The following is a 27242-nucleotide window of genomic DNA, read 5'->3' as shown; positions in this document are numbered from 1 at the left end:
CGGCAGTAAAAAGAAAATGAACAAAAACGGTGTGATATATATTGAGAAATAATGGTATAACACCGCGGTAAAGCTAGGAGGTCTTGTGAGAAATTCTGTTCCCCTGTGAAAATCTGTTCCCCCTGTGTCGGGAGCGCGCATTGCAGCCAGAGAAGTGGATTCGGCGGATCTGACCATTTTCACGGCGCTTCTGATCGATTTCTCGGTAAAAACTACTCATATAATCATGTCAGTGTTGTAACTTTCAGTTTAATCGGCAGCTATCAAAATAAAAATACATACGTAAATAAACGAGGTCTGGTGTGGAGGTCTTTTTACGCTGTTTTGTGTTATTTTAAACGTGAAGAGAATCGATCTTTTTTTTCAGCTTTTGTCTCGTAAGCCTCACAAATAAAAGTCAGTCAACAAACACAGGTTCCCAACACGAAGTGTGCATTTATAATTTTTCATTTCTGATAAAGGAGGAGGGAAGCTGGCTGATAGCAGGGCACAAAAATAAAGACTTCCTGAAAAGATCAGAGTGTAAACTTTTTGGCCAGTCACGTTCTAATGATAAATAAGGAAAATAAGGAAATGTCTAGTATGCTATCACACATAATAATTTTTGAGAATTTGGAAACAGTTACTTTTTATTTCCCAAAGTTATGGGGGAGAAGAGGAGAGAATGGATATTTCACCAGCCTGATAAAATCTGTTCCCCCTACTTAAAATGGAAACAAATTAATTTACCTTCAAGTCTTTTGCTGTGTTGATTCCACTCATTATCAACAATAAATCCTGCAAGTTTGAAAACATTTGCTCTATTTTTGACAAAGTTAGGATGGGGGAACAAAATATTTTAAGCACCTGATAAAATCTGTTCCCCCCCTTAAAATGGAAACAAATTAATTTATCAACAAAGTCTTTTACTGTGTTGATTCCACTCATTATCAACAATAAATCCTGCAAGTTTGAAAACATTTGCTCTATTTTTGCCAAAGTTAGGATGGGGGAACAAAATATTTTAAGCGCCTGATAAAATCTGTTCCCCCCCCTTAAAATGGAAACAAATTAATTTATCCACAAAGTCTTTTACTGTCTTCATTCCCTCATCATCAACAACAAATCCTGTGATTTTCATAACTTTTGCTCTATTTTTGACAAAGTTAGGATGGGGGAACAAAATATTTTAGCTTTCAGCCACCTGAAATAATCTGTTCCCCCTACATGAAATGGACATGTACAGTGAATTATTTTCTTTGTTACCTAAAATGTGAATCATTAAATGAAGCTGTTTATTTCAGTTTGCAGAAAAAACTCCTAGCAAAAGAGGTTGTGGATTTTCCTGTTTCCACTGCGGCGTCTACAGCATGAGGTTGGACATTGCTGTGAGACTTATTCTTAACAGTGGTTGTTATAACATTAATTAACAAAAATTGTTTGTCTATAGCTTAATAATTTCATTTCCTGTAGTTAATTAAAAGTAGATGCGGTTGAGGGTCAAGAAAACCCCCAACATCCTGCATATGAACATTATTAGAAAAAATTAAAAATGTGACACTTAAAATCTGGACTAGATTATTCTCCTCTTCAAGAAGAAGAATTAGAATTGATTTTGAAAAAGACTGCATGGGACAAGTGTGAATGGTAATCTCATCTTTATTGAAGTCTGACAAATCACTTAAAGGTTTCACAAATCCCAAACATGGATTAAAATATTCTGCTATTAGTTGAGAATAATTTAGTGTAGATTTGAAGAGTCTAGGTGTGAGTTTTGGAGTTGGAGCAGGTCTCATGTGACACAGATCCAAAAAACATCTGAAATTAACCTTTATTGAAGTTTCAGTTATTGTACTTATTAAGTGTTCATATTTAACAATTTTGTTAAATAACTGTTTTCACATGTTGATGTATTAAGTTTGGCTAAGTACATATTTTTTTTTATCAAAACATACAAATTATAGTCATGACAAAAATTTTCATTAACACTCAAAATAAGAATATTAATGTTATAACAACCACTGTTAAGAATAAGTCTCACAGCAATGTCCAACCTCATGCTGTAGACGCCGCAGTGGAAACAGGAAAATCCACAACCTCTTTTGCTAGGAGTTTTTTCTGCAAACTGAAATAAACAGCTTCATTTAATGATTCACATTTTAGGTAACAAAGAAAATAATTCACTGTACATGTCCATTTCATGTAGGGGGAACAGATTATTTCAGGTGGCTGAAAGCTAAAATATTTTGTTCCCCCATCCTAACTTTGTCAAAAATAGAGCAAAAGTTATGAAAATCACAGGATTTGTTGTTGATGATGAGGGAATGAAGACAGTAAAAGACTTTGTGGATAAATTAATTTGTTTCCATTTTAAGGGGGGGGAACAGATTTTATCAGGCGCTTAAAATATTTTGTTCCCCCATCCTAACTTTGGCAAAAATAGAGCAAATGTTTTCAAACTTGCAGGATTTATTGTTGATAATGAGTGGAATCAACACAGTAAAAGACTTTGTTGATAAATTAATTTGTTTCCATTTTAAGGGGGGGAACAGATTTTATCAGGTGCTTAAAATATTTTGTTCCCCCATCCTAACTTTGTCAAAAATAGAGCAAATGTTTTCAAACTTGCAGGATTTATTGTTGATAATGAGTGGAATCAACACAGCAAAAGACTTGAAGGTAAATTAATTTGTTTCCATTTTAAGTAGGGGGAACAGATTTTATCAGGCTGGTGAAATATCCATTCTCTCCTCTTCTCCCCCATAACTTTGGGAAATAAAAAGTAACTGTTTCCAAATTCTCAAAAATTATTATGTGTGATAGCATACTAGACATTTCCTTATTTTCCTTATTTATCATTAGAACGTGACTGGCCAAAAAGTTTACACTCTGATCTTTTCAGGAAGTCTTTATTTTTGTGCCCTGCTATCAGCCAGCTTCCCTCCTCCTTTATCAGAAATGAAAAATTATAAATGCACACTTCGTGTTGGGAACCTGTGTTTGTTGACTGACTTTTATTTGTGAGGCTTACGAGACAAAAGCTGAAAAAAAAGATCGATTCTCTTCACGTTTAAAATAACACAAAACAGCGTAAAAAGACCTCCACACCAGACCTCGTTTATTTACGTATGTATTTTTATTTTGATAGCTGCCGATTAAACTGAAAGTTACAACACTGACATGATTATATGAGTAGTTTTTACCGAGAAATCGATCAGAAGCGCCGTGAAAATGGTCAGATCCGCCGAATCCACTTCTCTGGCTGCAATGCGCGCTCCCGACACAGGGGGAACAGATTTTCACAGGGGAACAGAATTTCTCACAAGACCTGCTCTGACTCCAGCCGGCCCAGCACACAATATACAAGTGCGCGGTCGCTCAAGACATTATGGTACACCAATTTACGTGCTGATTTCATAATAAAAGCGCACATCCGGTCCATGTTTGAGCTACTCAAATCCGGCCGCAGCATTTGCAAACAGAAAATAATATATGCTGAGAAAGTAATACAAAACTAATACTATATATATATATATATATATATATATATATATATATATATATATATATATATATATATATATATATATATATATATATATATATATATATAGTCATTTTTATCTTTTTCCCCTAAGTTGCCGTGCCCATTGCTGAGAAACTCTCTGTTTCCAAAGACTCCTACCACTTCTGGGTGACAGAAGAACAACTCTAGAACAGAACCAGAAAGTGGCAACCAGATCTGATGTGTAATTTCAAAATAAAAGCCTATCAAAAAAGTCATTTTTATCTTTTCCCCCTAAGTTGCCGTGCACATTACTGAGAAACTCTCTGTTTCCAAAGACTGCTACCACTTCTGGGTTACAGAGGGACAACTCTAGAACAGAACCAGAAAGTTGCAACTAGATCTGATGTGTAATTTCAAAATAAAAGACCATTAAAGTAGTAGTTTAGATCTATTCCACCCAAGTTGCCGTGCCCATTGCTGAGAAACTCTCTGTTTCCAAAGACTGCTACCACTTCTGGATGACAGAGGGACACCTCTAGAACAGAACCAGAAAGTGGCAACCAGATCTGATGTGTAATTTCAAAATAAAAGCCTATCAAAAAAGTCATTTTTATCTTTTCCCCCTAAGTTGCCGTGCACATTACTGAGAAACTCTCTGTTTCCAAAGACTGCTACCACTTCTGGGTTACAGAGGGACAACTCTAGAACAGAACCAGAAAGTGGCAACTAGATCTGATGTGTAATTTCAAAATAAAAGACCATTAAATTAGTAGTTTAGATCTATTCCACCCAAGTTGCCGTGCCCATTGCTGAGAAACTCTCTGTTTCCAAAGACTGCTACCACTTCTGGGTGACAGAAGAACAACTCTAGAACAGAACCAGAAAGTGGCAACCAGATCTGATGTGTAATTTCAAAATAAAAGCCTATCAAAAAAGTCATTTTTATCTTTTCCCCCTAAGTTGCCGTGCCCATTGCTGAGAAACTCTCTGTTTCCAAAGACTGCTACCACTTCTGGGTGACAGAAGAACAACTCTAGAACAGGACCAGAAAGTTGCAACTAGATCTGATGTGTAATTTCAAAATAAAAGACCATTAAAGTAGTAGTTTAGATCTATTCCACCTAAGTTGCCGTGCCCATTGCTGAGAAACTCTCTGTTTCCAAAGACTGCTACCACTTCTGGATGACAGAGGGACACCTCTAGAACACAACCAGAAAGTGGCAACCAGATCTGATGTGTAATTTCAAAATAAAAGCCTATCAAAAAAGTCATTTTTTATCTTTTCACCCTAAGTTGCCGTGCCCATTGCTGAGAAACTCTCTGTTTCCAAAGACTGCTACCACTTCTGGATGACAGAGGGACACCTCTAGAACACAACCAGAAAGTGGCAACTAGATCTGATGTGTAATTTCAAAATAAAAGCATTTCAAAATAGTCATTTGTTATGTTCTTCCCCCCAGTTTGCCTTGCACATTGCTGAAAAACTTTCTGTTTCCAGTGACTTCTCTCACTTCTGGGTGACAGAGGGACACCTCTACAAGACAACCAGAAAATATCAAACACATATGATCTATAATTTCAAAATTAAATCCCTTTAAAATAATACGTTTTTATTTTTATATACACAAATAAGTAGAAAATGTAAAGAGCTGCCTCACTCAATCATCTTATTTATATACAGATTTTTCTATAATCTCCTATACATGTACTACTTGTATACAAACCAGATTTCAAAACAGGTGTGACACTAAACAATTTGTGAATAAAAACTGAATGCAATGATGTGGAGGTGGCAACATATAATATTTTATTCGTAATAGAACATAGATGGCAGATCAAAAGTTTAATCTGAGTAAATGTAACATTTTACAGGAGATATATGTTGAGTCAAAATTTCACAATGTCTATCAATCCCAAAAAAGTTGGAACACGGCCATTTTTAACACTCTGTGGCATCTCCCCTTCTTCTTAAAACACTCAGACGTCTGGGGGGAGACCAGTTTCTCAAGTTTAGAAATAGAATTGCTCTCCATTCATGTCTAATACAGGCCTCTAACTGTTCATTCGTCTTGGGCCTTCTTTGTTGCATCTTCCTCTTTATGATGCACCAAATGTTCTCTATAGGTAAAGATCTGGACTGCAGGCTGGACATTTCAGTACCCGGATCCTTCTTCTACCTCATGGTTGTGATTGCTGCAGAATGTGGTCTGGCATTATGTTATTGAAAAATGCAGGGTCTTCCCTGAAAGAGATGAAGTCTAGATGGGAGCATATATTGTTCTAGAACCTGAACATAGTTCTCTGCATTAACGGTGCCTTTCCAGACATGCAAGCTGCCCAGGCCACAAGCACTCATGCAACCCCATACAGTCAACGATGCAGGCTTCTGAACGGAGCGTTGATAACAACTTGGGTTATCCTTGTCCTCTCTGGTCCGGATGACATGGCGTCCCAGTGTTCCATAAGGAACTTCAAATCGTGACTCATCTGACCACAGAACAGTCGTCCATTTTGCTTCATTCCATTTTAAATGAGTCCTGGCCCAGTGCAAACGGCTGAGCTTGTGATATTTTCTGGTTGTCTTGTAGAGGTGTCCATCTGTCACCCAGAAGTGAGAGAAGTCACTGGAAACAGAAAGTTTTTCAGCAATGTGCAAGGAAAACTGGGGGGAAAAACATAACAAATGACTATTTTGAAATGCTTTTATTCTGAAATTACACATCAGATCTAGTTGCCACTTTCTGGTTCTGTTCTAGAGGTGACCCTCTGTCATCCAGAAGTGGTAGCAGTCTTTGGAAACAGAGAGTTTCTCAGCAATGGGCATGGCAACTTAGGGGGAAAAGATAAAAAAATGACTATTTTGAAGTGCTTTTATTTTGAAATTACACATCAGATCTGGTTGCCACTTTCTGGTTCTGTTCTAGAGGTGTCCCTCTGTCATCCAGAAGTGGTAGCAGTCTTTGGAAACAGAGAGTTTCTCAGCAATGGGCATGGCAACTTAGGTGGAATAGATCTAAACTACTACTTTAATGGTCTTTTATTTTGAAATTACACATCAGATCTAGTTGCAACTTTCTGGTTCTGTTCTAGAGTTGTTCTTCTGTCACCCAGAAGTGGTAGCAGTCTTTGGAAACAGAGAGTTTCTCAGCAATGGGCACGGCAACTTGGGTGGAATAGATCTAAACTACTAATTTAATGGTCTTTTATTTTGAAATTACACATCAGATCTAGTTGCAACTTTCTGGTCCTGTTCTAGAGTTGTTCTTCTGTCACCCAGAAGTGGTAGCAGTCTTTGGAAACAGAGAGTTTCTCAGCAATGTGCACGGCAACTTAGGGGGAAAAGATAAAAAATGACTTTTTTGATAGGCTTTTATTTTGAAATTACACATCAGATCTGGTTGCCACTTTCTGGTTCTGTTCTAGAGGTGTCCCTCTGTCATCCAGAAGTGGTATCAGTCTTTGGAAACAGAGTTTCTCAGCAATGGGCACGGCAACTTAGGTGGAATAAATCTAAACTACTACTTTAATGGTCTTTTATTTTGAAATTACACATCAGATCTAGTTGCAACTTTCTGGTCCTGTTCTAGAGGTGTCCCTCTGTCATCCAGAAGTAGTAGCAGTCTTTGGAAACATAGAGTTTCTCAGCAATGTGCACGGCAACTTAGGGGAAAAAGATAAAAAATGACATATATATATATATATATATATATATATATATATATATATATATAGTGTATTAGTTTTGTATTAGTTTCTCAGCATATATTATTTTCTGTTTGCAAATGCTGCGGCTGGATTTGAGTAGCTCAAACATGGACCGGATGTGCGCTTTTATTGTGAAAGCAGCACGTAAATGGGTGTACCATAATGTCTTGAGCGACCGCGCACTTGTATATTGTGTGCTGGGCCGGCTGGAGTCAGAGCCGGCTAGCTTTACCGCGGTTTAATAACTTGGTGTCGCCGGTGGCACTGTGATGGCGATGTTGTATTGTTACGAGCAGACAGAGACGAATAAAAATGAAATGTTTGTTCCGAATACACATGGCGTCCTGTCTCATTATGTATGTCAGAGTAAACGACAATGAGAATTGATTAACCTTTCTATGGTTTTGGGGTTGCCACTGATCCCGTTCAGTTTTTAAGTGCATAAAAGTTCTACATCAAGAATGTTTGACTTGATCAGAAACATCTGCATTATAAAATTATGCAAAAACATCCATCTTCATTTAATCTTAAAATACTTTGGTGTCATATCCGCTGACCTGAGTGCTTTTCTCCTGCAGGGTGAGTCAGGCAGGTAAAGTAAACTTGGATTAGTCCCCATACTAATGGAAATCAGGAGGTCCCTTTAAATAGGAGATGGATTCCTGTGGCAGAAGGAAGATGGTTCTATTGGAACTGTGGTAATCTGACTTTAGCTTTCATAGTAGTACTCTGTCTACTAACTTCGGTCCTGTCCCTTATCCCTTCAAAGTTAAAGTTTATGATTGGAAAGTTCAGAGGGTATGAATATTCCCAGTGACAGTCTCTCACTCTGCTCTAAATAAGTGTATTTAGGGCAACATGATTACTTTACTACCAGTTCTTGTCATGCTGTGGTTGATGTATGGGTTTTATAAAGAATAAAAACACAAAGTCATGTGTGATGGTCAGGGGGTGTTTACTCTCTTATGTACAAGCATGTGTCACCGAGTTGGAGACTGTCTGAGATATACAACAAAAAAGAAAATGCATAAGGTGCTGCAAAAACACAGATGGATAAATCTAGACTCCATCAACTTACCCCCCACACTTCCAATCTACCTCCTACATCATCCCTCCCCCACAGATTGCCATTGGCTCCCACTGGAGAACCCGACCTAATAGTTGAAGATTAAAGTCCCTATATGCTGCTGTCTTTATGTTAGAGATACTTATGCTGCTATAATTTTAATGACATCAAAAAACCTTTTATGGATCAGTGTCAAAGGTCAAATCAGGTCTCTTCATGTTATCTAATTCTCACACAAATGGTGTGGTTTGTGGACTCTGTGCTGCAAAAATATTTTGTGTTCCTATCATATTTTAATAAATACATTAAAGTGCAAAATAATAAAATAAAACAAAATAAATCAGAAACTGCCTCCTATGATTACCTATGGTTACCAAAGGGGGCTGCAGCCTTAGGATGACCTTTGGATTTGGATTTGGAAACCACTGAGACCATTTCTGTTTTACTAGAGTATTTTAGGGTGCCTGCCAGACCTTTGATGACTCGCTTATCAATATCTTTAGAACAAACCATTTGTTATGCAAAACACACAATTTGAAGGAACCATGTACTTGGAAAAAAAACACTATTTTCTTGTGTATTTTTGTAGAGCTGAACTGTGTGGATGCCCCAACCGAAGTTTCACTACAACATTGTACATGAGAGGCAGTAAAGTCGGTATCAGCAAATTCACCATTTCAGTCTGACATAGGTCATTATGAATGCAACATAGTGAGGATGGAAATCAGTTCATGTTTGACTCTGTGTGCTGCTGCTGTGGGATATGGCTCATAGAAATCTGGACACATGGTGAACAGGGGGAAATCTGACCAGTTTTCAGATCTGAAAGCAGATCTGTTTGATTCTTCCAGCTCTGACACATGCAACATGGCTGCCATCCATCAACACATAACATCAAGGAAGCAGAGTTTCTCTTAGAAGGCTTAGTATTTATGTGAATAAAAGCTGATAAAAATGAATCATGTGAAAGCTTCTCCTGAAGCAGATAACTAAGGATCTGTTTTGGTCTGGATTGAATTCAGACTCTGTTCTACTCAACATTAAACATGGATTTACCGACTGCTTTTCCACCTGGATCCACCTGACCATTGTGGATTTACCATATCTCTGGGCTATTTCAGGTAAAGAAGTTATTTTCAATGTTTTTGATAAATAACACAATGAATTAACCTTTTGACCACTCCATGTAGCCCAGCCTCCCTAGAATACAATCTCATCAAAAAACCAAGTTTGGTCAAAACAAATAGTAAAAAACTGAGATGGAATCTTTCCCATTAAACATATATTAGGAATTCATCAGCTTGTAAAAGGCTGGTCCATGAAGAATAGCTACCAAAGAGCATTAGTGGTGGCATTACAGGCAGTTACTGGAGAGTCCATATCATTTTAGCATCTGACCACATGGATGTGAGCCCTACTGAATTATGTTGCATGCTGCTAATATTACATTTACAACAATAGTTCTATCAGTGATAGTTGTTGACTTCCAAGGGGTACTTGTATCAAATTAGACAAATTAGAAGAAGTAACCCAAACAGACATAGTTAAGTAGCTAAAGACATTGATCTCTGCATAAAAAACATACCAGTTATATGTAAAGTGTATGGGAGAACAGCTCAAGGACTCCTTGAAAAACTGAGAAAAGAAGTAGTGCCGGTGATTACTTCTAGTTGGCCTCTTGTTTTTCTCAAATGTTTATACATTTTATTGCTAGCAATGCAAGCTTGCAGAAATGTTTATAGCTCAAACTTCAAACCTGCAAATGTTTATATTTTTTCAAGCATGCATGTCTTTTAGCATCACATTGACTAGTTCCATTTCCATTACAAATGTACCAAATCTTTATCCATATTCTGCTAATAATTTCTCAATTGCAATGTTCCCATTAAACAAGAAATGAAATTAAAATCACAAGTGAATAAGCTTGTTCACACGATAAATCATAAAAAAATCACGGCAGTGACAGATGTATACAACAACATAAGATATATTCATATTTCAGACATGGTGCTAGCACTCGTCTATCAGCCATCAGAGTATCTTATTCAGTCATCGGAGTGACAAACTCCTCACACCTGGGAACAGCTATGTCTGCAGCAATTTTGGGAAATTGTACTTGGCAACTTCACAGAAGAGCTATGGATTCAACACATTTGAATGACACACAAGTATTTATGAACTGTGTGATGCTGTGAGAGCTCTGGTGAAATCAGCTGAACATTGTCCAAAAAAAAAAAAAAAAAAAGACTATCATCCTCCTACTAAACTCCCGACCCCACTAAGGGACAAGAGTGTACAGAAAATAGATGGATGGATCCTCCTACTACTTCCTGTCATTTTGGTGTTGTTTTTGCCAGTGGCTGTTGATAAATTGACTCATATAATACAACAAAAGTTTTCCATTGCAGTTCTGCAAGATACAACTATTTCAACACAGCCAATAAACCATCTTACCGTAAAACAAAAACTATTGAAAAACATGAGCTTTTTCAAACTCTGCGTGCTTCCATTAAGTATATTTATTTTCATAATTACAGTTTACGCAATTTCCTGGATAATAGAAATGCAGCTACTGTTGGATGCTGTGATAAGTGCTTGTAAAACTATTTCTCCATCATTGCACACCACTTCTGCCTTTTCTAGACATGCTAGCTTTTTCAAGTTTACTCAAAATTGAGGCAGAGTTGTTTTGAAATTGTTGAAGAAAAGTAAGTGAACCCAAGATCCTATTCTGCTTTTTACCAAATTTTTTGCCCCGTCCGTGTTGTAAAACTAACAGAAATGCACCTCCAGTCAAAGGTCTTCCAATCTTTAGTGTTGTAACAGCAAGAAGTTATTCAGCTTCGTTTTTTCTCTAAGGAAGTTTCATTGTTATCTCGAGTGTTCTTCTGTTGTGACCCTGATTGACACAGCTCCACGAATGCAAAAAATGTGCTTGTCAAGAGTCACAAATTCTAAAAAAAACAACAAAAAACCCCTTTAAAATAATCAGCATAAATAAAAAAAGGGAAAGTCAGTATTTCCTTTAAAATATACAAATAAATACTTAGTTTTGTTTCTTTAAAACGGCATCAGAATTTTTTTAGTAAGAAATGTGGCTGCTTTTGATTGGATCACTTGGCACACTAATCATGCCAAAAAGCTGTGTGTAGTGATATGTATGGCATATAAAACATTGCCTCTTGGTTTAGCTGGTGGTAATGATATCCCTGTGTCTTATTGGGCACACACTCTGTCTGTATGAGCAGTCTTAAATAAATATATACACAATTTCTGCAGCAGAAAGGAGTGGAAGCAGGGTTGATGTGAAGACTTCAGTGGTTTATGAGCCGCTCTTCTGCTCCCATTCCTGTGAAACAAAAGCACACTCTATAACAACTTGGAAGCATTGTTTTGTATGTGTTTGAGTTTCAGTCTAGTATCTGTGAAGAACAAAAAAAAACCAGATTCTATACTTTTATACAGTCCTGACCAGTTACAAGATAATCAATCTCCCATGTTAGTTTTACTTGATCAGTGTATTTATGACCCTTGTACTATTTCCACATTGAATCAAATTAAAACCAAAAACTTCAGTTGTATTTACTAGGATTATATAGGATAGACCTTCACAGATTGATGGATAATGGTGAAAAAAAACTAAATACATAGATGGCGACTGATGTTAATTGTTTCTTGTTAAAAGCCTGATCTATGGTTGACACTTCTGCGAGGCCTGTCTGACATTTTGTAACGGTGCCTATAGTTTCATGTGGAAAAATATGGTGGATGAGCAAGAGCTCCGCCTAGCAGAGGTTGGCAAAGACAGGCGTCTTCATGACTCGGCCCATAAAGTGTATGCAGCCATACGACGTTCAGCCATGCTTTTGGCATGGCTGAATTCTGCTGAAAAGTAGAATTCAGCAGAATAACTCTGATGCAAAGGTACAATTGAAGATCCAACCTGCAGGTCCAGAGAAAACTGAAAAGCTTGGAAATTCCAACTCTGTTTTTGGCTTTTAACTGCTTCAAATGTTTGAGGGCTTTATTATCTTGGGTATCATTAATGTACTAATGGACATCATGTGGTGTCTGAAGTCAAACTGTTTTGTTCTGAATTTGGGCATTTAGTTATTTCTCTAATTCAGTTTTGTTCTAAAGCCCAGTGGAAAGTCCGATCAAGGTGTGCAGATTTTTTGTCTGTCTGGGAAAAAGTTAATGTTTGTAAAAACAAATATCTGCATTATTACGTCATAGACCAGCTTTGTGATGATGACGATGTATATCAACAGTATCACTTATTATATACCCCAGCATTGTATACTGGATTATATAATCCAATATATAATAAGAGGATTATTATATACTCCTTTGCTCTGGTGGGCAAAGTTCATATGTGCACAGATGAGATAAAGTTAAATTTAATCAAAGCTTACCGTATGTCCCTGTACACAGTCCCTTTGTGGTGGAAATTTAAAAAAGCAATAGCAAGCAGAAGTTTAAAGTTGCTTATGACTCCATGAGAATTCTGCTTAAGAAACCCAGGTTCAGTAGTACAAGTGAGACATTTTGTAACGCACATCAGGACTTTCCAGGCACTCTTGAGAAATTTGTTATACAAGTTTGTGTTGTTTGTGCAGCTCCAAGAATAGTTTTTTTGTAATGTTGTCATGTCCTTCTGTCTGTGCACTACAACACCAGTCGTCTTTGTGGAAACACTGATATGAAAATCTTTTTGTGTTATGTATCATGTCTGTTCTATTTTATGTCTATGTGGACAATGTGTCTATATAGTCTGAATCTATATATGTGTGTGCGCACATGCGTGTATGCGTGCATGTGCATGCGTGTGCATGCATGTGCGTGTGCGTGCATTATATATAAGTGAAAGTAGAAATAAATAATAACATGATGTAATTAGCTTGGTTAATTATTTCTTTTGGCCCATTGTTACAAATAGCATTTCTGGTGTCATGGACAGGTCTGTAAAGTGGAGAATTTTAAGTACTTCAGGTTACTTTATGGTGCTTATTCCATTATTTTTCCTCAAACCAAATAGTTTGAGGGAAAACTATATCCTCAAATTACCGCTGGAGGTACAGTAAGATGAGCAGTGACATGAGTCAGCAGAGTGAACTCTGACCTTGGCCTTCCTCAGCACATGTCCTCTGACTGTCGATGGCTTCTGGCTACTTTGCTGCCGGCGCAGTAACGATGCGCTGTTGACTGGCAGTGTACAGGACTCTGTGTCGCTGGTGTCGCAGCTGGAGAAGGGAGAGGACTCCTGTGTTTTCCGCAGCATGGCTGGAGACTGTTAAGGGGAGAAAAACAGAAAATTAGGCTGCCACCTTGGCCAACCGTAGGTGAGGAAACAGAGGTGGAGTTCCAACCTGCAGGTCTGAGGAGGCAGCTTTGGGTTCAATAGTGAGACCCAGGGTCACTCCTCCACTCAGGGCTTTCTTCAGACTCTCCTTGACCTCAGTTGCCTCCAGCTCCACGTTCACTCTCTCTTCCTCCTTCAGCTTGCACTCGTCTTCCACCTTCTTCAAGCGCTCCAGCAGAGATGCCTGTGAACGTTTGCCTGGAGTTTCCGGGAAAAATAATTACTAGTTTTGGAAAATCCAGCTAAAATGAGGCTTCTTCTTGGCTGATTTCCTACCTGCAGCACCCTCCACAACAGTCCGCAGGTCTCTCCTCTCCTTCTTCAACTGGTTCAGATGGTTCCTGATCTCCTGTTTCTTTTTCATAAGCTCCTCCTCTTTGGCCTGCAGCCTCTTGGCATCTGCCTCGACACGGTTCTTGCCATACTTGCACTGCTCTGCATCTGCACAACAAAGACTGGCTATTAAAGCATCTAATAAAGGAGACAGTGAGAAGACTGCATGATGTCAGCGACATGGCAACCCAGTGCACCCTTAGCCAGTGTTGGAGTACGCGAGACCGGTCTCGAGACCATTTTGTGATGTTCTCAGTCTTGTCTCAGACTCGACCACATTTGGTCTCGGTCTCGGTCTCGGGTGCTGAGGTCTCGGCATTTTATTTCAAGACCAGTCAAGACCACAACTGTGAAAATATCACTAAACGTACAGCATACTGTCCAGTTTATTTGTTAACATCTTTGTTTTCAGTGGATGCAAAATGCACCGATTAAAATCCAAGCAATTAAGTGTTTCTGTTACTCTCCCCTCCCCTCCCCATCTTTCACTCGCACATGGCGCTCTGAGACTTGCACAGTGGTTTCCTCTGAGCAGCAGAAGATGTCTATGTAATCATCAGTAATAGAATAGCGCTGCATAAATCATCAGAAATCCGATGGCCACAGATAACTCAGCAGCGCTTCGCTTTCACAGACAGTGGGGACTATGTCTAACTTGTTTTGTCACTTAGAAAAGAAGCTTAAAGAAAGGAAAGCTCCGTTGACGTGAAGTTAGCAAAGCTAGCTGTACAGAAACACATAAGCATTTGTGATGAAAAAAGTTCTCACTCACTGCACTTAATTATTGTGCGGAGGTGTTGACTGACTTGTCGCATATATGGGAGAACAATGTGTCCAAAAGTCTGCAATATAGTGATGTTGTCATGAGTTGTAGTTTGCGGTGGTGAGAATGAACGTAGAGAACCAGGTACTGATGAAGATGATGATGAATTTAATGAGGAAAGTGGCTCAAAAACAATCCAGATCAGGCAGCACGGCAGAGACAAAAGCACACAGCTAAATACCGGTAGCAACTGACAAAGACTGAACATGGAGCAAAGTAGCCTCAGGACTATACAGTTCGACTGAGAACTACTGACAACAAGCTACATACAACAAGGACCTGACAAGAGACAAAGACAGCAGGTGGGTTTAAATACACTGGGAGGGTGATCAAGGAACGAGACACAGCTGGGATCAATCAACAGGGGAAGACGCAGAGACAGAGACTCACAGGACAGAAACTGAACACAGAAAAACCTTACAATAACTACACAGAAACACAGATCATGACAGATGTGACATTCAGGAACAGTACGATTCTTCTGAACGGCTCTTTACTTAGAAAATAGGACTGGAGTGTCACTGAGAGCCGTTCTTTGTTCTTGTAATGCTCTGCGTACACTGCAGTAGCTATCATTATTTTATGTAATTATGTACATAGATATTTTTTAATTAAATAAATAAAACACAAGAACGAAAGAGCACACAGAGCATGCACATTGCTCTATGATTGACTTTGTTCAAAGTGGCAGCTGTAATGTGTACCATGGTGTCAGACTACCTGGCTTCATGTAGCAGGAGAGATGATGAGAACAGTCATGGTGAGCGCCTTGTACTTGGTTACTTCTTGCTTGTTGCTCCTTGGTCAGTGTTCATAGTTGAGCATTATTTACCGTCAGGGCATTCCCTCAATTGCTATGTTTAATGGTGCAGACAGTGATGGTTTCTGACATGAGCAATATGGACAAATGCCCAGGGCGTTATCTTTTTAGGGATGGCACGAGACCACCACGGATTGTAGTACAAAGATGGAATATTGGTAAAATGTATTAAATATTTAATATCTAGGTGTTTTTATGGGAATATGGATCTTCCAGATCAATTTGAGAAGCAATTTTGATCATATTTCACCATTTTAACGTGTCCTGTAGCGTGGGGCGCTGGTTTTGGTCTCGACTTCCCACGGTCTTGGTCTCGACTTGGTCTCAGACCCTAAAAGTCTTGGTCTTGGCTCAGTCTCAATATGCTCTGGTCTTGGTCTTGTCTTGGTCTCGGGTTATTTGGTCTTGACCACAACACTGCTCTCATCAATCTTCCTTATTTAGTAAATTTAATTAGTAAAGCTAAGCCCCGCATTCCTGTAAACCTGAGTGATGGCAACCGGAGAACTAAGTTCAGAAAGAAGGCTGGTGTTCTCAAATCATTTATTTGGAGGGGAAATTGAAGAGTTACTTTAAGTACATTCTGCAGAGTTACAGGAGAGGTTACAAACATTCTCAATCACACATTGAACACCAAAACCTTGGAACCCTCCTTCCCATCTTTCAGTTTCTATCCTAGACTCAAATCTTCCTGGAGTCCATCACACATGTTGGGATAACTTTTTGTGAGTTTTAAAAATTGCTCTGCTAGTCAGTCCATCCAGGATTTCAAGATGTTTTTTTTAATGATTTTTTGTGATCGATATGCTTGATTTTGTGTTGCTCCATTAGAAATATTTGCAAGGAACTTTGCAACATTTTTTGTCCTTAAATTTCTTCAAAATTCTATGTAGAGAACAAAAAAAGTGATAGAAACATAACAAGCAGGTAGATGGGACACACACAAATATTTGTATTCTTTAAAGAACTTAAATAGCTCAATTTTTCTTTCTGGCTATATCGATACCTTGACAGCAAGTAAGGCTGAAGCAGCAGAGTAGTAAAAGTAATAAATACAGCTACCTTCATGTGGGAGTTAGTCACTTAAAGTCAATGTTTTTAACAATTTTTGTGGAAAATTTGCTATAAATTCAGAATTATGCATTAGTAAAGAGGATTATAGCCACTGAAAAAAAGGAATTCTGACTTTTTTCTCAGAAATAGAATTACATTTTTCATTTTGTCAACAAGAACAACAATGTGACCATCGCTTCAGAAGAACAGGCTCAAGGATGTCTGACTAGGATGGAAGCCTCCGCTTATCAGGACCCAAATGTCCCAAAACACACTGATAAAACATTGACTGGTAACAGAGCAACTGGTTTCCCTCCTCATTCCCCCTTCCCTAATCTTTCCCCCCTCCCTCTCTGCTCCTACACTCACTCACAAGAACAGTCTCTCAGGAAGTCAATCACTAAAGAGAGTCGGGCTGCACCTGAGCCGCCTGAAGATGCTGGTGGAGGATCCGGGTCAGAGAGGAAGACGGACGGACTCCTCCTCCTCTCAGCAGGATAGTATGGATCAACAGGTTCACCTCGGCACAACTCTCCTTAGCGCTAACATAGCAGACCTCACTTCATCTAAGCCACCTGCCTCTGACCTCCCTGAGGATCCAGCACTCTGCGTTTCTGAGGTCTGAGACCGGGGTCCAGATATTATCGTTACACCCGTCATCCTGCAGAATGTGTCTGGCCCCCCGACTTTGCATAGCAGGATATTACCTGTCCGGATCGCTACAAGAAAAGTTATAAAAAACAGAAATACAAAAAGCAGCGGTCTTAATTCAAACCTCAGACTGAAGAACTTTCAGCCTCCAAGTCACTTAAACTGGCTCTTTTAAACACCAGATCTCTCTGTGCTAAACCTCTATTAATTAATGATTTCATCACCGAGCATAATATTGATGTTTTATTTCTGATAGAAACATGGCTGAATGACAATAAAGAAGCAATCATACTAGTTGAATCAGCGCCTCCTACGTACAATTTTTTAAGTGAGAATAGAAAACATAAAAAAGGAGGAGGCGTGGCTTCAATATTTAATAATACCATGAACTGTAGTAAAATCTCTCTGGGTAATTTTATGTCTTTTGAATATCTTGGAATTGAGGTAAAAGGCCACAAACGAACTTTGACACTAACTCTATACACCCCAACATATGTGGAAAATTTCTTTACGGACTTGAATGAGCTTCTATCTCTCATATGTATTGATTATGATTGTTCAATAATTGTCGGTGATTTCAACATTCATGTTGACAACCCCCAAGACTGAGGGGCAAAAAAGCTGTTTAATATATTAGAGAGTTTTGTTTTAACACAACATGTCAAACAAGCAACACACACTCATGGACACACACTGGATCTGGTTGTCAGTAAGGGTGTGAATATTTCCAGTGTCTCTGTAACTGATGTCGCCTGTTGGATCACTTTGCTGTTATCTTTGAATGTTCTTTATCCATTAACCCACTTGGACAAACAGCTACTATCACAAAACGTACTTTCACAGAAAACACAGCAGAAACATTTAATCAAATCTACTCTGCTTCCTCACCCTTAAGTTATAATGACGTAGATAAGTTGGTAGATGATTTTCAGTGCAAACTTTCAGATATCATTGATTACATTCCCCCCATTAAAGTGAAGGTTGTGTCTGGTAGGAAGAAATCTCCACGGAGAAATGCACAAACAGTTCAAGCTGCAAGACAACTCTGCCGTAGGGCCGAACGGAAATGGCGTAAAACTCAACTTCACGTTTATTATGACATCTATAAAGAAAGACTACGTAACTATCACACAACACTAAAACATGCAAGAGAGGCTTTCTTTGCAGATGTCATAAACAAAAACATTAACAACGCTCGAGCTCTATTTGCTACTGTTGACAGGCTCACAAACCCTCCTATGACGTTACCACCTGAACTTCAATCTAATGCTGCCTGCAACAAGTTTTCCGGTTTCTTTTCAGAGAAAATTCAAAAGATCAGAGGATTAATCTGCACCTCCACTCCAAAGCCAGTACCAATGCTGTGCCCAAACAAAACAAATGCAGGAAAAATGACCCAATTTCAACTACTTAATTATAAAACCCTAGAGGAAATTATAAGTCAATTAAGCTCCAGTTCCTGCTGTCTGGATGTCCTATCCACACATTTCTTTAAGAAAGTCCTGCCCGTCATTGCTAATGAACTGATCCAAATAGTAAACTCATAGCTGTCTTCAGGTGTTTTCCCCCAGGCTTTGAAAACAGCAGTTATCAAACCACTGATAAAAAAGAACAATCTGGACAAATCACTACTGCAGAATTACAGGCCAATCTCCAACCTCCAATTCATCAGCAAAATTATTGAAAAAGCAGTTTTTAAACAATTAATTAACTTCCTAACAATAATGAATCGCTTTGACTCCTTCCAGTCTGGCTTTCGTGCTCACCACAGCACGGAGACGGCCCTTGTAAAAGTGTTCAATGACATCCATGTAAATACAGACTGTGGGAGAACCACAGTGCTGGTTCTGTTGGACCTCAGTGCAGCTTTCGACACTGTTGACCACGACATTTTACTGAATCGACTGGAGAGTCGGAAACTTCTCATCAGAGAGGTCAAAGGTCACATGTGGTGTACCCCAAGGTTCAATCCTAGGACCCCTTCTTTTCAATATTTATATGCTCCCACTGGCTCAGGTTATAACAGGAAATAAGATCAGCCACCATAACTACGCGGATGATACACAGCTCTACATCACGATGTCACCAGGTGACTCTGAACCCATCCAATCACTGAACAGATGCTTAGAACAGATAAATGTGTTGATGTGTCAAAACTTTCTCCAGCTGAACAGAAACAAAACTGAAGTTATCATCTTTGGACCTAAAGAGGAGCGATCTAGAATCAATGCACAGCTTCAGTTATTACAACTGAAAACCAGCGATCAGCCCGAAACCTGGGAGTAGTGATGGACTCTGACCTGAACCTCCAGAGCCACATTAAGACAGTCACAAAGTCGGCCTTCTATCACCTGAAGAACATCTCCAGGATTAGAGGACTGATGTCTCAGCGAGATCTAGAGAAACTCATCCATGCGTTTATCTTTAGCCGCATTGATTACTGCAACAGCGTCTTCACAGGTCTGACTAATAAATCAATCAAACAGCTGCAGCTAATCCAGAAGCTGCTGCTCGCGTTCTCACTAAAACCAGGAAGATAGAGCACATAACACCAGTTCTAAAGTCCCTACACTGGCTCCCTGTAGCTCAAAGAATAGACTTTAAAATACTGTTAGTTTATAAATCACTGAAAGGTTAAGCACCACAATACATTAAAGATCTGTTATTGCTGTACCAACCGTCTAGACCCCTCAGATCTTCTGGTTCTGGTTCTGTTCTGCATCCCCAGAACCAGAACCAAACGAGGAGAAGCAGCATTCAGTTTCTATGCACCACAAATTTGGAATAAACTTCCAGAAAACTGTAAAACAGCAGAAACACTGAGAGCCTTTAAATCTCAACTTAAAACCCTGTTTAGAGTTGCTTATGGCTAAATTAGGATTAGAGTGCGGGTTTTGATGTCTTCGATGTTTTTAATGTTTTTATCTTTACTTTTTATCTATTATTAATTTCTTTTTATTTCTCTTTCTCACTGTCTACGTTTTAATGATGTAAAGCCCCCCGGAAAACGTCCCAGTTAAATGACGTTTAACTAATGTCCTACGGGGTTTAGAGTCCCAGTTGATGGCGTTTCAACTAAAATCCTAGAGGTTGGAGTCCTTGTCAAACGGTGTTTTTGACAAAAGTCCCAGAGGGTTAGAGCCCCAGTTAAACGACGTGAAATCCTAAAAGGGGTGAGGGTCTTAATGTTTTTATCTTTTTTTAAATCTTTTTCAAAATCTCTTTTTCTCACTGTTTATTCAATGTCACATGCTGTTTGCATTTTAATTATGTAAAGCACTTTGAAATGCCTTGCTGCTGAAATGTGCTATACAAATAAAATTTGATTGATTGATTGATTGATTTAAATTGTGTAAGCACCATCAGGCAAATCTAGTCCTAAAATTAAATTCTACCAAATAAATTTTGGACATACTTTCGTGTGTATAAAGTCCAGGTTTACAAATCCAAGGAAGAAACAGTAATATGACTATTTTCATAGGCTAACAAAATACTTGACTTGTTTATTTTGATTTTGACATAGATGGAGAAAGAATACAAATTCTGAGATTAAAGTCAGAATTCTTTTATTCTTCTGTTTTTAGTGTCCTTAATCCTCTGCTTTTCATTAGTGCAAAATAGGGATACTTTTGATTTTGCATAAATTTCCACAAAAAACTGGAGAGACTGATCAACGGAGCCAGACACACAAAAAACATGAGTTCCTTATGCTCCACAGGAAAATTCAGAGATGCTACTGTGATCCCAACACTTACTGGAGTTGTTGCGTTTCACAGATGGCATCCCACTGACTCCATTCTTCTTGGCCTGACTCTTTGGCTCAACCTTCTGTTTGGAAGCCACTCCATTGATACTCGCTCCCTTCTTTCCCTTGAACTGTAGCAAACAGGAAAAGGACAAGGGAAGCTTTTTAAATGGCAATTATAATATTGAAACACAAAGCCCTCTTTGGGATTTTTGTCAGACATCAAGTATGAACAGTGCAATAAAGTAGAGTCAAAGATTAATACTGAACTCAACGAATCTAAATCATCTGTAATTATAACTGACATATCATGTGCCAAGCACAGTGGTGTTAGCATCATGTTGAGGGACAGTTTTTTTTTACTGATGGCACTGGTGCATCAGACAGGCTACACCATTGTACAATTTTAAATCCCTTCTTGAAACTAATTTCTTTGGCTTGGCTTTTGACATGATAAGATGTTAATATTTTATTAGTCTTTTATTACATGGCAGGCATGATAATATATTTTTGCTTAAATAAAGCTGGAGGGCTGCACCGTGGCGCGGTTGGTAGCACTGTTGCCTTGCAGCAAGAAGGTCCTAGGTTCGTTTCCTGGCCCCAGGTCTTTCTGCATGGTTAAATTGGTTTCTCTAAATTCTCCTCAGTGAGTGTGTGTGTGTGCATGGTTGTGTGTCCTATCTGTCTCTGTGTTGCCCTGCGACAAACTGGTGACCTGTCCAGCCTCTCGCCTGAAATGTTTGCTGGAGAGGCACCAGCACCCCTCCCAACCTCACTGAGGGACAAGGGTGTAAGAAAATGGATGGATGGATGAAATAAAGCTGGATTGGATTGGTACATTGCACTAGGATGTTCTCAGGTTTTTGCCCAGTTGTGTTCACAGATTAGGCTAATAAAGATGCAGTTGACTGGCTTTGTTGCATTTGCACCAAAAAAGCATTCATTCCATTTAAATATTTTGTGTAGCAACATTTTGGCAACTTTAATTGAAAAGAATTGGTGACAGGATGATAGGCAAGATGCTACTGATTTGCTATTTATTTTTCTGGTGAGTGCGATCTGTGTCGAGAAAACATGGCACGCAAGTTAAGCTAGTTTTATTGGTGACACATTAAAATAGGCGTGAGGGTGTGTGCGCCAAATGCACCATCGCCCCTCTGGATGTTGGCCTTCCGCACTGTTGTGACACCTGGTTGTGTACCACTGATGTTTTTTTATTTTTTAAGATTTTTTTTTGGCTCTGGTGGCCAACTATTGACTATTTAACTAGTCAATACTTAATTGACTAGTTAAATAGTCAATTAACTATTGACTATTTCCTGTCAATAGTTAATTGACAGGAAAGTGGGTAATGAGAGAAGGGGGAAGACATGCAGCAAAGGTCGCCAAGGCCGGGAATCAAACCTGCAACAGCTGCATCGAGGACTAAGGCCTCCATATGTGGGTTGTGTTTAGCCCCTGCGCCACCACAGCACAGCCCTGATGTTTTTTTTATTATTAAGTTTATTTGATAGGGACAGACACACATCGACACAAACTGAGCAAAACAGCAGTTCCTTTTTGCGTCATAGTGCAATAGCAACAGTTAATTCGCAGCACTTGTTCCTAGATGGGCTTTTAAACAGTACCTCTAAAAAATTTAAGTGATAATCATTTAAAATAGCACAAAATAATGTTGACAACATATACAAACAAACAGTGAAACATAAAACATTATATATGGGTAAAGTTCTGTTTTTGACATAACCAGAGTTTTGTTTGTTTTCTGAATGTACTAAAACTGGTCATGGACTTTAAATCAACAGGAAGTGAGTTTCAAACTGCAGATCTTCTCACGGACAGAGCACTTTGAGCAAAAGTGGTTCTTTGAAAGAGGACCTTACGATTTCCATCTAATTTTCATCTTTTTGTACTCAAACTGGACAGGTTTTCGTGTACCACCTTTCATAAACACGTTTTGGAGAGTACTGCACCAAAAGACATATCAAAAGCCACACCACTTGCTTGACTCGTACATACTGTGAATTTAAAAATGCACAGAGGTTGGAGTGGTACAGTGGCCAGTTGGTAGAGCTGTTGCCTTGCAGCAAGAAGGTTCCGATTTCGATTCCCGGCCAGGGGTCTTTCTGCATGGAGTTTGCATGTTCTCCCTGTGCATGGTGGGTTCTCTCCGGGTACTCCGGTTTCCTCCCACAGTCAGGTTAATTGGTTTATCTAAATTCTCCCTAGGGGTGTGTATGTGTGTGTGCGTGCGTGTGGGTGTGTGTGGGTGTGTGTGCATGGTTGTTTGTCCTGTCTGTCTCTGTGTTGCCCTGTGACAGACTGGACAGGTGTCCAGGGTGACCCCGCCTCTTGCCCGGAACGTTAGCTGGAGATGGGCACCAGCAACCCTCCCGACCCCATTAAGGGACAAGGGCGTATAGAAAATGGATGGATGAAAAATGCAATTATAACTCAGCTACCTAAAATATTGGACGACAGGATGTATAGAAAGCCAGAAGTACCACAGTTCAATAATTTAAAAAGTCCCACAGTTGATACTTTATACCTGTAAAAATGTTCATAAAACTTTTAAATGTTCATCTAAAACCATTTCTAAAATTAATTATATATCTTGATTTACATGTGTTTAATACCGAGAAAAAAAAGTAATAAAAATCTTCTTTCAGGGCTTCATCTTCCATAAACTCACAACACAGAGTAGATTCTCTCTGTTCTTCACGCTCATGCTGTGCTTCACAGCATCCGCCACCTCAGTACAATGAGTAAAAATGAAATGATCGAAGCCTTTTATTAAGAACATTGTTGCTGTAAATTGCAACTAATTGGAGTTAAAATTAACCACAACTTTACATAAGTGGACAATAAAACCAGAACAACAGTGTCTCACAGTCAAGGGAACTGGAACACTGTACTGGTTTGTCAGCTGACTGGTTGACTGAGATCTTTCGTGTAACCTACATTATCCAAATATTTAGGATGCTTAGTTATTCCATGAATTATGATTTTGCATGATTTTAGTTATTATTGTATAAGCTAATTAATATTTGGTTCATACTTTGAATAATAGTATATTGCAAATGTAGTAAAATAGGTGAATCCTTCTGAAATAAAAACCTTTGTCCACCTCTACAGCCTTCATTATTCAACAGAGCAACACTTTGTGGTCTATGGTCACTGTTACAGTTACTGGCGGCACTACACAGCCCACACATCAAAGGGTTGTGGCTAAGAGGTAGAGCTCCATAATAGCCTTTGTGGTGCCATATATGGTTGCAGAAGGAGGCTCGTAATGTAAAAAATATTAAAGGAAAAGATAATCACACAACCATAAAACATAGTTTACATTAGCAAACAATGTGAAAAGCAAATTATCTATGAGATGATCTGAGGGAAACAGAAAATATAGTGGAAGGAATGCAAGAACGAAGTCATTGGTGAGGAGTAGATTAGTGAGGATTAAAAAAGGAATAAATGTAGAAGAGTTTGTATGATAAGTTTATTAGTTAAGCAGCAGAATGTTAGTCACCTGAGTGGAGTCCAAAGGTTTATGGTCAGCAGTGAGGAATCGAGCGGAGATTTTAGAAACAGAAGATTTATAGCGAGCAGCAGAAGAGGAGGAGAAGGAAGTGGGAGCAGAGGAAGCTTTGGGGGGATAGCGCATCACCAGTTGAGGTGATGGCATATTTTCATACAGATTTGTGCTCTTTTGCTGCACCTCCTCTTTCGTCTGGCCCCGCCCTGTGATGGGAGTGGAGTACTGCAACTCAAGTTCCTTGAGTTAGACGAGGAAAGAAAGCAAACAAGGTGAGGAAGAGGAATGAGAACAAAAGAGAGAAACAACAACAAAATAAGGATGACAGGAAGGAGGAGAGGTCACAGTTAGTACAAGCAGCAGGTCAATATGTAACATTATCTTGATGGGTAAACATTATCCACTCACCCCTAACATTACCCATTCAAATTAATGGACATCCATTAATGGATGGGTAATGTTTACCCTATTCTGGATGGGTCAGCTATTACTAAAAAGTTACATTCCAATGAAAAGTATTTCAAGTCTTTGTTTTAAGATTTCATTATAATTTTTTTTTTACATTTTTCACAAATAATCATCTGATTATTTTAATCATCTGAGTCTTTACATTCGGCCCCATGTGTCTAGGTGGATTTATGCCTAAAAACTGTATAATATTGTTGTTTGTTCTCAATAATTCCATTTCTTCCCTGCCAGGTTGTTATTGTAAATAAGAACATGTCCTCTTCGCTTACCAGATTAAATAGAGGTTGAACGAATGAATGGATGTTATTGTTTAGCACAAACATCTGACTGCAGATTGGAGAGGGATTGGCAATGACCCTGTCCACTCTACACTAAAATCACATTTGGTTGAAGAGTCTAGTTTTAGTATCGTGGTGAAGCTACGTTTGAGCTGGATATTTGATGAACATGACATGTGCTTCCATTAACCATAAAATTGAGCAATTTGAGAGTACAAAAATAAATCCGCTTGATGGAAACTCACCAATTAAAAAACAACTCACATTTTTTTGATCAAATGTTTTTGCGCTAAGATAAGGTGGTTTTTCAGACACATCAAAATCGATGTATTTCGTAAAACTGCAATGGAAACAACCAAGAAGATGGCAAGAAGAAGTAGGAGAATGATGATTTAGTCAAAAATATTGGGCTTACATGACTACTTGTACTACTTAGTTGCATCAACCTTACATTATGTCAATTACAGTTTATCATCAATAAGGCACGTAACAAAAATTGAGCTATTTAAGTTCTTTAAACTAGAAAAAAAATGTTTTTGTCCAAAAAGTCAATATGTCATATAGAAGAAAAAACATTTTTTTTTCTTCTATCTGTAGATTTTGGAATGGGTCTAATGAGGAAGAAATATCACAAAATTCCTTGCAAATGTTTCTAAAGTAGAAATTGATCTCTCTGATTGCCAAAAAAAATCATAAAAACAATTGCGAAATCCTGGAGAAACTGGTCAATGTTCTCCAGCAAACCTTTGAGTCCTTCAAAGAAAAGCTGCATTAATTTTCATTTAATAACCAAATATGTGTCTGTGCTCTAGTAAAACATAATGAAGTTTGTTGTTGCAAAGGGAGAAGAAAACTTGAATGTTCAAGATTATGAGAAATGTTATAAAGCACTGCAATAAAAGTGCACAGGTGTCCTTACCATTCCATTTATAGGCACATCATCATAGTGTAGAGCCATACCAGAGGGACAGGCATAGCCATTGACTTGGCTGTCAAGGTATGGATTTGGAGAGATGGCACGTTTACTAGTGAAACTGAAGAGATAGAAGCATAAAGTTACATGGCTGCTCATGAAGAGGGAGACAACAAACCTAAAAAGAGCAAGCAAATGCTGTTCTGCTCACCAAAAGGACTGCTTGGCCAGTTGAATGACGTTGGCAGTGGTCTCCACATCAATGTAGTCATAGTGCAGAGTGGCTGGGTCAGTGGTAGAGCCAGTCTCAGCCAATAACACCCCTAACCAACGCCCCATCATCTCAGAGGAGGAGGCCTCAAGAAAAACCAGAGAACATAGTAATAATACATGAGTGCAATGCATCTCTTCTTTACTAAGTGTCTTTCAGAGTCCTATCAGTAGTTCACCTCCAGCACCGCCACCTCCTGGCCATTACGAAGGAGGCGGAAAGCGAAAGGGTGTTTGTGGTCGAGGCCAGGGTTGACCTCGCAGCCTCGAAGGGGCAGTGAGGCAATGTGGCTCTTCAGGTCATCACGGTCTTTGTGGAGGAGTAGCTGGTTGTCTTTCAGGCGGCACCAGCGCTCTCGCCAACGGTTATTGGACAGCACGTTCAGATAGCCTGTCAGTCAAAACACAGGCAGTGCATAACAGATTTCTTTTTTTTTTGCTTCTCATGTGTCCTGTCTTGACATTGTAGACAGTTCTACAGAAAGGATATCCCAAAAAGGAATCCCAATTGACTACACTAAATCAAGACGTTAGCTACAAAGTAGACACGCCACATTGGTGTAACACGGGCGTCAAACTCCAATACACTAGGGCTGGTGTTCTGACTGTCTGTGCTACCCATTAATCCATCCTACCCTGTGGTAATACGCATACTACGTCTCATACTGCTTACTCACCAGATATCTTATCGATACATCCTACCTGTGGAAGTTTTGTTTTGTCTCTTTTATTT

General features: G+C 38.9%; 1 protein-coding gene across 2 annotated transcripts in view; it reads right to left on the bottom strand.

The window, feature by feature from the left end:
• Nucleotides 1-8130: 8130 nt before the first annotated feature.
• Nucleotides 8131-27242, bottom strand: part of afap1 (actin filament associated protein 1) — an 89529-nt gene continuing 70417 nt past the window's right edge. Inside the window, exons 10-18 of one of the 2 annotated variants that reach the window (XM_088015098.1) lie at nucleotides 26689-26900; nucleotides 26451-26596; nucleotides 26246-26360; nucleotides 24575-24820; nucleotides 21056-21176; nucleotides 13897-14061; nucleotides 13628-13818; nucleotides 13381-13548; nucleotides 8131-11607 (exon numbers count right to left, since the gene is read on the bottom strand). In XM_088015098.1, the coding sequence (XP_087871224.1) occupies nucleotides 11581-11607; nucleotides 13381-13548; nucleotides 13628-13818; nucleotides 13897-14061; nucleotides 21056-21176; nucleotides 24575-24820; nucleotides 26246-26360; nucleotides 26451-26596; nucleotides 26689-26900 (1391 nt within the window). In that variant the 3' untranslated portion in view covers nucleotides 8131-11580. The remainder of the gene's footprint in view (nucleotides 11608-13380; nucleotides 13549-13627; nucleotides 13819-13896; nucleotides 14062-21055; nucleotides 21177-24574; nucleotides 24821-26245; nucleotides 26361-26450; nucleotides 26597-26688; nucleotides 26901-27242) is intronic. The other variant, XM_088015097.1, reaches the window with a different exon arrangement.

Source organism: Poecilia mexicana, unplaced genomic scaffold, assembly GCF_051168715.1.
Source record: "Poecilia mexicana isolate PSO_F unplaced genomic scaffold, ASM5116871v1 scaffold_18, whole genome shotgun sequence".
In the NCBI taxonomy this organism is placed as follows: Eukaryota; Metazoa; Chordata; class Actinopteri; order Cyprinodontiformes; family Poeciliidae; genus Poecilia; species Poecilia mexicana.
The sequence above is the reverse complement of the archived record's forward strand: the minus strand, read 5'-3'. Positions and strand labels throughout refer to the sequence as shown.